General features: G+C 44.0%; 1 protein-coding gene across 1 annotated transcript in view; it reads right to left on the bottom strand.

Moving 5' to 3' along the window:
- The window catches only part of ttll7 (tubulin tyrosine ligase-like family, member 7), a gene marked incomplete at both ends in the record, with an annotated part of 162,172 nt that overhangs the window by 17,036 nt on the left and 129,370 nt on the right, over positions 1–15,766 (bottom strand). The window contains 1 exon segment of the mRNA XM_084308467.1: positions 15,494–15,654. Within this exon segment, the coding sequence (XP_084164593.1) occupies positions 15,494–15,654 (161 nt within the window).

Below are 15,766 nucleotides of genomic sequence, written 5' to 3'. Positions count from 1 at the left end.
AAAAATGTTTCTGCATCACATGGTTCTGTGCGAAATGATGTGTATGTAGGAGGCGACGAGCGATCATTTCGACCACGCTCGCCTCCGTCAGAAAAGAGACATTGTAATTATTGTAGCAAGCCAGGTCATTTGGCGGCGGACTGTTATGCATTTGTGCGCGATCGGCAAAATACTGACAGGCCAGCTCAGGAACCAAAGGTGGTGGGGTTGGTTAGCACTGTCTCACGCCCTGGGCGGGGGAAACCGGACAGTTGTTTTGATCCTTTTATATCTTCTGGTTTTGTGTCACTGTCGGGTAAGGTCTGTGACCAGCGCGAGGTGAGGATCCTTCGTGATACAGGTGGTTCACAGTCCTTTATGCTGGCGGATGTATTGCCGTTAAGTGTGGAGTCGTCTTGTAATACAAGTGCTATTGTGTGCGGGATAGAGATGGGCTACACGCCCGCTCCGTTACATAGAATACATGTGAGGTCAAAACTAGTCACAGGTTGTTTTCCCGTGGCAGTTCGTTCCTCTTTTCCGGTAGCCGGAATTGATTTTATCATGGGGAATGATATAGCTGGGGGGAAAGTTCTGTGCGATGCGTTGATTGAGTCAGCAATCCGGCCACGCTCGCCGCCGTCTAGGAGACCGGTGGTGTGCAATTATTGTAAAGAGACAGGCCATGTGGTAAAAGGATGTTGTACGCTGAGGAAGCGACAGGACAAAATCACGAAGTCAGCCCAGAAACCAAAAGGTGTGAGTGTTGATTTTGTCATGGGGAACAAGTTCGCTGGGGAGAGTGTGATTCCTGTAGTGGGGGTTGAAAAGGCTCCATTGACTGACTTGTGTTGTGATGAATTGCTTGATAATCACCCCAATGTGTTTTCTGCTTGTGTTGTCACCAAGGCACAGGGCGGGGAGCGAACTCAAGTTTTGACGTTGAGTGAATCTGTCGGGGGCGAGGCTCTCGCCGAGGACAAGGGGCCATCTGTTGGCGAGATGGAAGAGGTTGCTGTATGTAGCGTTCAGGGGCAGCTGGTAATTCACGAACCATCTATTGGGGAGATGATGATGAAAGACATATCACCTGGATCGTATCCACCTCATTTTTACATTCGTGAAGCAGTGTCGCCCGAGCAATTGCTCGCTCTAAAGCGGTGGAGGCTGGGTTTTCTAGGTCTGTGTGGTGCTGGTGTGCCCATTGGTGGGTGATTGTGGGAGGAGAATTTTGTTTTTGTTGTTTCTGTTTTTCCTGGTGTGTGGTACTAATCGGATGTTGGGTAATAAGTAATAATGTTTTGCTAACCCTACAGGTTCGCTCTTATGGGGGGAGGTGTGACGTACCTGGGTACGTGGGTTGGTCATTACCATTATTACTGTATTTATGACACCTTCTGAACATCAGGTTAGTATATTTAATGTGTTGTTTTGTATATGATGTGTGTGTGTGTGTGAACATGAGAGCTAATGCTGTCTCTTCTCTCCCTGTCAGGTGCTACCCATCCCTACTGAAGAGTGCTGATTGCCTGATGAATGACAGCTGATGGCAATCAATCTCGAGAGGGATGGGTAGCCAAATACCTGACAGCACACACACGTCTCGGCGCCTCATTCTGTCAATTGCTAGTGACTAGAGAAGAGTGAGGTTGCCATGGTTAACCACGGTTGTGTTTCTATACATATATATTGTTGACCTATGTGCCACTTCTCTAGCTGGGTGAGTGTTATCTTGTTGGCCTCTGTGCCTGTTCCCACTGAGTGTGGACTGATATTTCACTGCCCTTTGTGCTTGAAACCCCCACTATACAATAAAACCTAATTTACCATTTGAAAACGTCTTTGTTTACTATCTGCCTACCCGGGACTGTTTGAGAAGCATTTTTCTACTGAGGGGGTTGTTTTCTGCTCATGTAACACCTGCCCAGTTACTATCTTGTATGGTCGATAGACCTCTGTACATGACAGGAGAAAAATAGAAAAAGTGGATAAAAAAAAGATATCTCTAATGGTGAACAATATCTCCTGAAAAACCTTAGATATCTCTAATGGTGAACAATATCTCCTGAAAGATGTTAGATATCTCTGATAGTGAAAAATATTTTAACCATTTTTGTCCAGTGACCCCAAACAAATGGTGCAATTCTATACTGTCCCAGTAAAAGTAACGGATCAAGTCTATACTGTCCCAGTAAAAGTAATGGATCAAGTCTATACTGTCCCAGTAAAAGTAATGGGTCAGGTCTATACTGTCCCAGTAAACATAATGGATCAAGTCTATACTGTCCCAGTAAAAGTAATGGATCAAGTCTATACTGTCCCAGTATAAGTAATGGATCAGAATTCTGCATCAGTCAATACTTAAAAAGTTTAGGACGTGCAGTTGGCATCAGTAGTGAACATGTTGTATTGGTGCATCCCTATTCCCTACACCCACACATATCCATGCCACCACCCAGCCTCTACTCTAGCCCTCCCCAAAACAAAAGTAGACATGTTCCAAACAGGGTCTGGGCAGGATTCATAGACTGTGTGCCCAGTGAAGAGGTCCAGAGTCCCAGCAGAAGATGTCCAGCCAAACTATTTATATTTGGATCATCAGTGAAGCTGAACTAAACATCTAGTTTGGAGTGGCGGTGGTGTTTTATATGTTTTGCTGTCTGTCACCGCTGCGTGGCACGGGTCTCATCTGTGTCTCATCTCATTTGTGTCCAGTCCCCAAACAAATGGTGTAAGTATTTACTGTCCCTGTTAAAGTTAGAGGTTCTATGTAGGATTGTAAGTAACTGTCTAACTGTACACAACTGTTTCCACTGACTGTACATAACTGTTTCCACTAGAGGGCGCTATAGGCGGAGCTGCTAATGCTACCACCAGGTGGAGAGTATTTAAGGAGATGTCTCCTCCCCCTCTACCTGCTGTGGGATATTTGTGGATATCCTGATGAAGAATGTTCTCAGTCAACCGAGGTTTGGATAATAACAAAGGTTTATTAACCAAACAGATAGATTACATAGAGAGAATGGCTGAGGGCTTCCCCCAGGTGATCAGCTGAAATGACCCAGGTGAGAAGACCTCGATTGTGGTCGGGAGGAGCCCTATTATAGTTCAACAAGGGGTGGTGTGTGGTCCCATTTGATAGGTCAAATGGGGGGGGGGGGGGGGTACAGGTTTGGGGAGAAAGGGGAGGGGAATGCCTTATTCTACAGAGAGGGGGGGGGCACAGGTAAGGGGGACACAGGGGAGGGGAGTATATTTACATGAGGACATATTATACCACACTGCCTCTCACGGAGAGGAGAACTCATGTACTGCTGCCTTGCCATGTAAATAATAAACCACGCCGATTAAAGGCTGAAGGTAGAAACCATGCCTCTTGACCACATTATTGTCGCCCCATAGCCAGACTCTGTCAACAGTCCCAGTAAAAGTAATGGATACAAATTCTTAATCAGGCAATACTTAAAAAGATTAGAACGCACAATTAGCATCAGTAGTGAGCATCTAAGTTGTATTGGTATTGTCTTGGTGGTGTTTAATTTTTTTTTGGTCTATCACCGCTGTCATTTAGTAATGCAGGGATGCACAGATACACATCACTGACATCCTAATATAGAGTCCAATCCTGTACCTTACGTTTAACTGAGCGTTATTATCCCAGAGGGGAAATTGCATTATTGTCAGTTCACTGAACATAAATAATTGAAATATAATCCATTGACAAATCAAACATGTTTCTATGTGCCGGAAAATGCTGAATATTAAGTCGTTTTCCTTACATTTTTTAAATGCTCCGAAAGTGCTAGCTCGTTTTATCCTTGTACCGGCCCGATGTCCAACACCAGAACCGGTATTGGTGTAACGTTGGACATAGCAAACAGGCATGAAGAAACACTGATACCAAGAGAAAGCCTGCTTGCTCTATCCCATGCAACGATGCAAATATCCATTTCACCCCACTTAGCCTACTTTGACATACCTGGCGTGTCGTCTCTCATCCTGTAATGAATTCCTGGTGCTGTAATCACATGTAAGTGTGGGGAATAAGCTGATTTCTCAGTAATAGCCAACAGCTCCCCCCACTGTAAACAAGCCTCGCAAACATTGAGCTAAACTCAAAAGCCCTGGTGTGCAAACGGACAGCCGTGGTAACGCACAGGTAAATGGAGAAATCATCTTTTCCCCAGGACTTTAATATGGACTTTAATATGAATAGGAATTGATGGCGGGATGAGACTCGGTGAGTCAAATAGACTTTATTGATGACTATTTTCACTGGAAGGCTGTTCTTGACCTGCTTTACTCAAGAGTTCCAGTGTTCCACGGGTCTGACGTGTTAGGCTACACCCTCCACCCAACTACCTTGATTCCATACACCAGGCCACAACCCTACCCAGGCCCAATCCCACCCAACCCCAATGCCACCCAGGCCCAATCCCACCCAGGCCCAATCCCACCCAGCCCCAACCACACCCAACCACAAACCCACCCAACCCCAACCTCACCCAGCCCCAACGTCACCCAGCCCCAACTCCACCCAACCACCAACCCACCCAGGCCCAACCCCACCCAGCCCCAGCCCCAAACATCCAGGCCCAACCCCACCCAGCCCCAAACACACTCGATTGCACGATTCTTGCTAAAATCGGACTATTTTTCTCCAAAAAAATGTAGATGAGGATTACTCTCACACGATTCTTATTTTTTGAATAAAAGCATTTATTGCACTCTTTCTTAAACAGACATCAAAGTGCTTGACCTTAACATAAAAGTATCTTGTAATGTAAAAAATAACTCAAGTCTATTTTTCACTCTTATCTTAGACTTCACTGAACTGCTAAAATTGCTAGGCTCCAAAGATCTTGAATCATTCATCCCTTCAACTAGGCCAGGAATGAAGCGTTTCAGTAGAGTGATGGCTCTGAACAGATGGCTCTAAATTGCCTGTCCCCTACACAAAGTGAACTGTATTGACAACTTCAATCTGTTCTAGGAGTGCAGAAGCATTTACCCTAAACACATCTGGGGAAAAACGGTTCGCCTCGAACATGGATTACACCATCTGCCACCCAACTGTGACAAAATGCAAAGAATCGACACCATTCCCCACAACACCAGACAATGACCTTGCCACAGCAGGCCCTACACTCAGATGGCCTTTAACCCCCCCCCCCCCCCAAGAGCTGATCTCAGTTGGTATCATTAGATGTGAAAGATTAATAAGAAGAATGACCCCAAGGCTATTGAGCTTATCAACCTACCAGACAGCTTAGAGCTAATACAACATATACCCGACATGGCAACACTCTTAGTGATAACAACAAGGTTGAACATTGATAAAGTCTCAGTAATCAAATAACCTAAATAATCTGACTATCACTGTGTATTTTCGTATGCTAACCTAATCCTAACAAAACAGAGACTGTGGTCAGACAAAGGGTACTAAATGAGATGACAGAGGAAAATATCTCTAATATCATGAGACTAAACCATCCAGTTTGGACTATTAAATGGCATGGTTGAAAATCTCATGGTTAAATATGCTACTCCTTCATCTTGGAACAAGATACAGGAGGACCTAAAATTATCCAGGACTGGTCACCCTCAGAGAATTCAAAGCCATTTTAAAATCCTACGAACTCAGTTCCCTCGGACAGTGCAACTGTGTTTGATCATTTGCCTGTTTGATAACTTGCCTGAAATTGGAGCTTGCTGTAAATGTTTTATCTTTATTTTATTGTGATGTTCTCTTTTTTATGTTGAAACTTTCTGCTGCCTTGCTTGGCCAGATCGCTCTTGAAAAAGAGATTTTAATCTCAATGATGCTTATCTGGTTAAATAAAGGATTTGATTGATTGATTGATTGATTTACACTGGATGCTGTCGCTCCATTGAAGGTCAAAAAGAAGTCAACTGACTTCTCCCCATGGTTAAACAATAGCAGTGTTGGTCAGACTGAGATAATCCGTAGAGTTGCTGAAGGAAAATAGAGGAAAACTAAACGCACAGTTCACTATGGTATATATAAAGAAGCCATGACGGCCTATAACAAAGAAATATGGGTGGCAAGAAAGGACTACTATTGTTATCAGAGAATGCCGGAAACTCTTATTACTCATATTACCCCTGATGCAAACACAGATACCATCTGTAAACCCTGCAAAAAAAGATGTACCGTAATTGCCGGACTAAAGCCGCACCTTTTTACCCATGTTTTGAACCCTGCGGTTTATACAACGATGCGGCTAATCTATGGATTTTTACAGCAAACGGCCACAAGGGGCGCTCTTGCAGGTGTCTAGTGGACACCTGCGGCTTATAGTCAGGTGCGGCTTGTATATGTACACATTTATTTTTCATTCTATATCTAGCTGGTGTGGCTTATATTCAGGTGCGGCTTATAGTCCGGCAATTACGGTAACCATGGGAAAACACTGGCATTACATCAACAGAGCTCTACAAAATGTCCTGTATTGACCCTATACCTACAGCATTTTAAAGTGGATATTCAAAAGTGTCTCAAATCATGTCGTAGAGATTAAACTTCCCAGATGCATTCAAAACAGCCGTCATAAAACCGCTATTAAAGAAACCCAAACTAGACAGTAATGTGCTGACCAACTATAGGCCAATATCCAACCTTCCATTAATTAGCAAGATACTTATACCATACCATAAATTATATCTTATCAATATAAATCGGACTAGATGCAAACAAAGTCTTAATTCCTGTCCTCTTAGACCTAAGAGCAGCGTTCAACACAATTGACCATGATATCCTAATAAATTGTCTGAAACAGTTAGTGGGTCTTTCTGACTAAACTGGTTCAGAACATAAATATCAAAGGGAGAAAATATTACCTCAGGCTTGTCATACTTTTGAGAAACATGACAGCTACTGTACTTTGGAGTTCCACAAGGGAGCTGCCTAAGTCCACTATTATTCTCACTAAACATGCTGCTACTTGGGGACATCATTAGAAAACACAATGTATGTTTCCATAGCTATGCGGATGACACACAATTATACATCTCTGCTGAACCTACAGTGATTAACACTTTAATCGCCGAAAACGCCGGAACTCGTCTTTCCTAGCCATGCTCATTCTGCCGAAGACGCCGTAACTCGTCTTTGATGTCAATATTTCAAAAATCTGTCATCGAAATCATATTTCCTTTCCGGAGCCCTGAGACACACTGCTGATCTCCTCTCAACTCTCTAGCGGTTCAAGAGCGCCATCTGGTGGCCGATCGGCAGATCGCCAACCGGAAATTAACCTTTGAACCGGTAGTGCTCATCCATATGTGGTCCGGCCACTTGCTATCGTTAGAGAGACTCTGTCTTGATACAGTGAACATCGATCGGTGCAAATAACTCGAAAAAACAACATGATTTGGACGTATATACTATTATACAACCTGGAAATGGATCGGGCATTTCTACATCCCATAATAGAACAAATTCTGTTCCACGCTCATCTGCCAGCGGCGCGAGGAAGCCACGGTAAGATTCAGCGTTATATTCTAACGTGTTCGATATAAACTGCTATGATGAACATATGACCCACTCTGGATGAATCATCTAACGCTGCCCACGGAATTATAAACGATCCCCCGCCCATCCGGTCATCATCAGATGATACGTAGAAACTTCTAGAAGCACATCCAGTTGAAATTTTTTATCTCGCACAGATTCCTACCAAACTGTATTTGATCATCAATATAATGCATTTAGGGCTATAAATCACGTTCTGAAGAAAGCTGCAAAAAACGATAAAAACATACTTATACTTTAGACCATATTTTAGTATGAATATGTGAATGAAAAAGTTTAACGTTGCTACACCCTGAACAATACATATAGGACATTGAATGGGCCATAATAATGGCAATTTAGCAATAGAATTTAAAAAGTTATAGCCCTGTAAAGAAGGGGAACTTCTCCATGTTAAATAGGGCTGGCGAGGGATGGTAAATTATGAATTTAACCCCGGCGATTAAAGTGTTAACAACATTTCTGCCTGTTTCTAAATAAACAAATGGATGACCAAAATTAAATGAGGACAAAACTGAAATCCTACCAGCCCTATAACCAAAAGAGAAATGCTGCTGAACAATATGGGGCAACCTACTCCTTGGATTAAACCGGAAGTTACAACAAAGTCTTGGTGTTTTCTAAGCTTTAAATCACACACCAACAATTGATTGATTGATTGAAAACTTTATTAACAGATTGCAGAATGGGTACAATACAGTACAGCTCAATACACACAATTGTTAAGGGGATGCAGACCAGAGAAAGACTTTCGTCTTGTTTACATCAGGGTCCCCCATTTTCAATTCATCAGGACATATATGACATACATGACATACAGATAGTCAGTACTGCTACATCTATACATTTATGACATACCAGATTTGCAAATACAGTACTGTTTGTGATACAGAAGGAGTCAGGAAAAGGGAGTATATACATTTGACGTAGAAACTGTACATTGGAGGAGGTTGGGTGGGGGGGGGTTGGGTACACTGGGATATTGACAACCATACTGGGTAATCTACATTGGAGGTGGTTGGGGGGGGGGGGGGGGGGGGGCACACTGTATATACAAGCAAAACTGTACATTGAGGGGGGGGGGGGGGGGGACACTGTACAAACAAACAAAATTGTACATTGGACTGTTGACAAAACCATACTAGGTAAATGACTGTACATTGGAGGGGGTTGGGTTAGGATATTTACAGGGGCCAGTGTTGAATTGCAGTCTCCCGTAGGTGTCCCTTGAGAGAGGTTTTGAAAGTGGGTAGTGATCCACATTCCTTTACAGCTTTGGGTAGGGCATTCCACATTGATGTGGCATAATTGCAAAACGTGTTTAGTCCCTTATTTGAGCCGAATCTGGGTTTAACATGATTTGTGGAGCTCCCTCTGGTGTTGTGATCGTGGTATTCACTGACCTTTGGGAAGTATTTTGACATGTACATGGGTACCTTGGTCGTGTAGTGTATCTTGTAGACCACTGGGCCCTGTTTCTTGTACCTGGATAACTGAGTTAGCCGGATAACTTTAGCTGGATAACTGGGTTAGCCGGACTTTCCGATTTCATGTACCTGGATTTTCCAAATCACCATGACAACATATCCAAAAGTTTGAGCCTGGTCGAAAGCAGAGTTCAAGTTCAAGTTAGCCTGAACTATCGCCACGCCCCCGCAAAGAAGTGACAGCCCGTTTCCTGAAACTATTCCCACAGTCTACGATCTGCATTATACCATTCTGAATTACGTTTTTGTGCTCCATTCTTCCAGAGGGGGCTTTTGAAATGTAAAATAGACCCAAAATGCTGATATTAAATTCATTTGTCCTAAATAATGCACGTTATATATACCGTGGCGACGGTGGCGCTCGCTCGTGCGATGTACACATGATGTGGTTATTTTAATTGTAACTGGGATTAAGATGTCTGATGAGATGCGCTGTTTGACGGATTTGAGAAATTGAATGAGCCGTTGACGTCACATTAATGAATGAGGATAAAGAGATAAACTTCATTCAAAACAACGGATATTCTAAACACGGGTCTCTCGTTCATTAATGTATAAACAATGAATTTATCCCATCTGGCCCAGTGGCCCAGCGGTAGTGCTCATGCCTGCCAATCCAGCGACCGGGGTTCAAATCCCGGTGTTTCCAATATGATTTTTTTGAATATAATATTAATGATTATACGCCAAAGTAGCCTGGTTTTAAGTTAAAATATTATAAATCTACATGCATTGAGGATGTCATTCTTTATATAGCTCTCAACGTGCACCAAATTGAATTATTCCTATATTGCAAAAAGAAGGAAAAGACTAGGGCCTTGAACCCCGGTCGTCCGTGTGAAAGTCAAAAGAAGAACCCGTTACACCACAGAGAAGATAAGTAAAAGATTGACTATACATCAATCAATGGGTAAGAGAGCCGTATCGTAATTCTGTATAACAGTTAACTAATAATTTTCGCTAGCAAGATCTCATTTGATTATTCAATCCAGCAGGCAAGTTTAAAGAAATATAATCTGATTGATTGAGGTAATGAGGGACTTAGAATTAGCCTATAGATAACGCATTTAACTTGTCGGCGAGGCGATTGAGCCGTATTGCAATCTGTCAATAAAGTCTTAAATCAATTAATCAATCAATGCCGTTGAGAATCAGGATCTCTGCCATCGATACGTGCTGGCTTTCCACCTAAAACGGGAGCGCGCATCTAGCCTGACTTGAGCCTGACTCTCAAGTCTGGCTTGAGTTAACGAGACTGAATCCTCCTTTGTGAAACAGGAAAATCCCGGCTTTGAACATCGGGTTAACTGAAGCTGGATAATGGACATGTTGATCGACTTAGTTGAACCACGTACATGAAACAGGGCCCAGGCCCATTGCAAGTTGCTGTACTCTGTCGTCTACTCTAAGCCATCCTAGGTTGTCAAAGTGGGCAGGGGTGAGGTGGGTTCTAGGAGTAAGGTGACAAGGTGACACAAACATAATTATTCCACCTTAGAAACCTAGCTAAAGTACAACCATGTATAAATCAAAAGGATGCTGAAAAACTGATCCACGCCTTTATCTCAAGCCGAATTGACTACTGTTAGCTACTCTGCACTGGCTTATTGTAACATTTAGAATTGATTTTAAGGACCTCATCCTTATATACAAAGCACTAAATGGAACAGGACCAAGCTACATTGCCAATGCTCTTGTCAACTATGTGCCCCAAGAACATTACGATCATCTGCTACTTATCTCTTATGGTCACTTTATGTCTATTTTTATGCACAGGTGACTGTAATGTGGTGTCAAAGTGACACAGAGCATACAGGAAAGGGATGGAGTATTAAAGCATCGCACAGGTGACTGTGATCCAAGTGTATGTGGTGTTGAAGCAACATAGAATATACAGCTAATGGATACAGTATAGTAACAACTTGTTAATTCATAAAAAAGAAAAGAACAATTTAAAAATATATATATTTATTTTTTAATGTTGTGGGACTTATACAGCACTTTGGTACACTTTGTTGTTTTTAAATGTGCTCTATAAATAAAGTGGATTGGATTGGATTAACTAATTAAATTAATAATGAGTCGGGAACTGCGCTGCCTGGGTGGCTGCTCTCCGTTACACAGCCAATGACATTACATTACATAATTATGTTGCAACCTTTGTCTATAAAGCAAAAATTATATAAATATTTATATGTAGTTAATAGAGACAAAGGCAGAATTCAACTTAATTAAGCATGTTTTATTAAGACATGTTTGTATATGGGTGCTGACTGGGTGTCTTATCAAACACAGGTCAAACTAAAAAATACTATAGAGAATTGTCAGTGCTGTAAAGTTTAAACCTTTTTAAATCTTAGACAAACGAAACACTTTGCTTTTATGAAATATTGTAAGCCGTCATTTGAGGCTTTATAAAAGCAGCAAGTTGTATTCAACACAGAGAGGAGTTAATGAGGAATCTCCATGTACTTGTTGTAGTTAACAAAGAGAGGCAGAGTTAATGAGGCATATGACGTCTGTTGCATCGGAGGCGCAAGATTTTGCAGAAAACTTTTTAATAATAATAATATTAATAATAATATTTTCTTATATTCACATTTTATCTTTCCATTTGAATCCCATGCCCATTGAACGAAGCTTCTAAGTATTTAAGACGGCCCTACATAGCGTATTATCGATCGATTGATAGGATGCATAATTGTATGTCTGCACTTTATCCATTGCTTTTATTTAGTCAATTCTCAAGTCTATTTTATGTCCATGTACATGTATGTCTACATTAGATTCAGTGAAGCACTTTGGGCTTCAATTATTGTATGAAAGGTGCTATACAAATAAAATGTATTAATATTATTATTATTATTATTATTATTATTATTATTATTATTATTATTATTATTATTATTATTATTATTATTATTATTATTATTATTATTATTATTATTATTATTATTATTATTATTATTATTATTATTCCTGTCCACCCAAAGCCTAGCTTAACCGTCCAAAGATAGAGCCAACCACTCGATTGCCTGGTGCTAGCTTCCTAGTAGTGCAACGTATCTTGAATCCTCACCACAGAATTCGAGGTTCCCGAGAGGAAATACACACTACCGTTAGCACACCAGCTAATGTTAGCACACTAGCTAACGTTAGCACACCAGCTAACGTTAGCACACCAGCTAGCATCCACACTAGCCTACTGGGACTGTACGCATTATGGGAATGGAGAGCGGCAGTGAGCACTGTGAGTGAGGAAGACAGATGAAAGAACACTGATGGAGTTGTATGACGTGAATGTAAAATGAATAGCATGTTGCGCTTTATATCGTGTAGGTGTGGTTGATACGGCAACTGGGATTGTTCCGAAGCAAATACTATACGTCGACACATGAATGCAGCGTGTCGTGAATGCATAGGGGAATATGAGCTGTGGGATTTAAAATGTTTACAGCACCTTTTTACTGTCTTTTACTATCATGCTACTACGTAGGTGATCTTCCTTGCCAATCACTACCTTCTATGCTAATTATATATATACTACTATGCACAGTGCCACCTGGGAGAAATGCGAGGCCCTGTGTGAGATTTAAACGCGAGCCCCCCCCCCCCCCTAAAAGTAAATATATATATATATATATATATATATATATATAATTTATAATAAATTATTTTTTATATTTTTTTTATTTTTTTTTTCATACAGTCAACATATTCTTAAATAATAGCGCTGCCCGAGGCTGGGCATACAGTCAACATATTCTTAAATAATAGCGCTGCCCGAGGCTGGGCATGATACAGTCAACTGTCAACAAAAATTCACCCTAACGCAGAATCAATGGCAAAGTTAGAAGGAGACGACGTCGACACATTTTCCTACCGTGGAGATGAAAAAGTTCACCAGTCGCATCCATGATATTGTCCCCCCGTTGGGAATGAACTTGGGAGTCCTAGTTTATCTGCCACACGTTAGCACTCGATAACGTAGCTAACGCTAGTTAGCTAGCGTTAGCTGTCCCTGCCTTTAGCTAATTGTTACTAGCCGACATAGCTATAGCCTGACTGAAGGTTCTAACAATGCTGCACGCGCTCCCGTGGAAATAGTCAGACGCACGCCGGCTGCCTGTACCTTACCTGTACCCCATATTGTCCCCCCCGTTGGGATTAACTTGGGAGTCTGTTCTCCTGTTTATCTGCCACACGTTAGCACTCGATAACGTAGCTAACGCTAACTAGCTGTCCCTGCCTTTAGCTAAGCCGACATGGCTAGCCTGACTGAACTTTCTAACATGCAACAACTTTCATCTTCAGTCCATCTGCCGAACGACCGTCGTCTTGGCATAACCTCCAATGCTGCACGCGCTCCCGTGGAAATAGTCAGACGCACGCCGGCCGACTGTACCTTACCTGTAACCCCTCCCCTCGTTGATACCAATAGTATATCTGCTGCAGAGCCGCAGAGCTCCAATAGTGTATCTGCAGAGCCACAGAGCTCCAATAGTATATCTGCAGAGCTGCAGAGCCCGGAACAAGTCAGACACATTCTACAAACGTGTCTAATGTGAAATATATAAGCATATAAGCAAAACTAGATTTTAGGTCTGTGATGAAAAAGGGCCTCGCGGGAAGGGGGGCCTCGCAAAAAAATTAAATAATAATAATAATAATAATAATAATAATAATAATAATAATAATAATAATAATAATAATAATAATAATAATAATAATAATAATAATAATAATAATAATAATAATCAATAATAATAATAATAATAAAAAAATTGTGAGGCCCCCCTTCCCGCGAGGCCCTGTGCAACCGCACTGCTCGCACACCCCCTGAGGTGGCCCTGACTATGCACTCAAGACTGTAGCACCCAAGTTGTACCCCTCCTGCTGACCTGTTGTACAGAACTTGGATTGGATAAAAGCGTCAGCTAAATGACAAAATGTAAATGTATAAATGTAAATGCGGTGCAACTGATCTCCATTTGACGCAAATGCAAATACATCGGAATCGTCGTTATTTAGAAATGAGATTGTATCGATGTATGAATCGAGATTGCAATTGATTTCCCCCACGATTAATCGTGCAGCCCTAAAACCCAGGGCTCTAACCCCACCCAGATCCAACCCCACCAAACCCCACCTCCCCCCAGCCTCAACTCCACCCATCCCCAACCCCACCTCCCCCCAGCCTCAACCCCACCCAGCCCCACCTCCCCCCAGCCTCAACCCCACCCAACCCCACCTCCCCCCAGCTCCAACCCCACCTCCCCCCAGCCTCAACCCAGCCCCAGCCCCACCTCCCCCCATCCCCAACCCCACCTCCCCCCAGCCTCAACCCAGCCCCAGCCCCACCTCCCCCCAACCCCAACTCCACCCAGCTCTAACTCCACCCAGCTCTAACTCCACCCAGCTCTAACCCCACCCAGCTCTAACTCCACCCAGCTCTAACCCCACCCAGCTCTAACTCCACCCAGCTCTAACCCCACCCAGCTCTAACCCCACCCAGCTCTAACTCCACCCAGCTCTAACTCCACCCAGCTCTAACTCCACCCAGCTCTAACTCCACCCAGCTCTAACCCCACCCAGCCCCACCTCCCCCCAACCCCAACTCCACCCAGCTCTAACTCCACCCAGCTCTAACTCCACCCAGCTCTAACTCCACCCAGCTCTAACCCCACCCAGCTCTAACTCCACCCAGCTCTAACCCCACCCAGCTCTAACCCCACCCAGCCCCAACTCCACCCAGCTCTAACCCCACCCAGCCCCAACTCCACCCAGCCCCAACTCCACCCAGCTCCAACCCCACCCAGCCCCAACTCCACCCAGCTCTAACCCCAACTCCACCCAGCTCTAACTCCACCCAGCTCTAACCCCACCCAGCTCTAACTCCACCCAGCTCTAACCCCACCCAGCTCTAACTCCACCCAGCTCTAACCCCACCCAGCTCTAACCCCACCCAGCCCCAACTCCACCCAGCTCTAACCCCACCCAGCCCCAACTCCACCCAGCTCTAACCCCAACTCCACCCAGCTCTAACTCCACCCAGCTCTAACCCCACCCAGCTCTAACTCCACCCAGCTCTAACCCCACCCAGCTCTAACCCCACCCAGCCCCAACTCCACCCAGCTCTAACCCCACCCAGCCCCAACTCCACCCAGCCCCAACTCCACCCAGCTCTAACCCCACCCAGCCCCAACTCCACCCAGCCCCAACTCCACCCAGCTCTAACCCCACCCAGCCCCAACTCCACCCAGCTCTAACCCCACCCAGCCCCAACTCCACCCAGCTCTAACCCCACCCAGCTCTAACCCCACCCAGCCCCAACTCCACCCAGCCCCAACTCCACCCAGCTCCAACCCCACCCAGCCCCAACTCCACCCAGCTCTAACCCCAACTCCACCCAGCTCTAACCCCACCCAGCTCTAACCCCACCCAGCCCCAACTCCACCTCCACCCAACCTACCTGGTGTTGGAGAAGCAGTTCCACAGGCCCTGTCCGTGGCTCCCCAGCAGCCGGCTGAAGAGGCGGTTGAAGAGGCGGAAGAGGTGGAGGCCCTCAACGTCCGGCTCGCGCCAGATCCGCTGCAGCGCCGAGCGCACGTTGGTGCGCACGATGTCCAGCACCTTCAGAAGAGAGAGCAAGAGAGAGAGAGAGAGGGAGAGAGAGAGAGAGAGAGAGAGAGAGAGAGAGAGAGAGAGAGAGAGAGAGAATTCAAATCCCGCTTTTCCGCGAATG

The sequence above is a fragment of the Notolepis coatsorum genome, assembly GCF_963971535.1.
Source record: "Notolepis coatsorum genome assembly, chromosome: 2".
In the NCBI taxonomy this organism is placed as follows: domain Eukaryota; kingdom Metazoa; phylum Chordata; class Actinopteri; order Aulopiformes; family Paralepididae; genus Notolepis; species Notolepis coatsorum.
The sequence above is the reverse complement of the archived record's forward strand: the minus strand, read 5'-3'. Positions and strand labels throughout refer to the sequence as shown.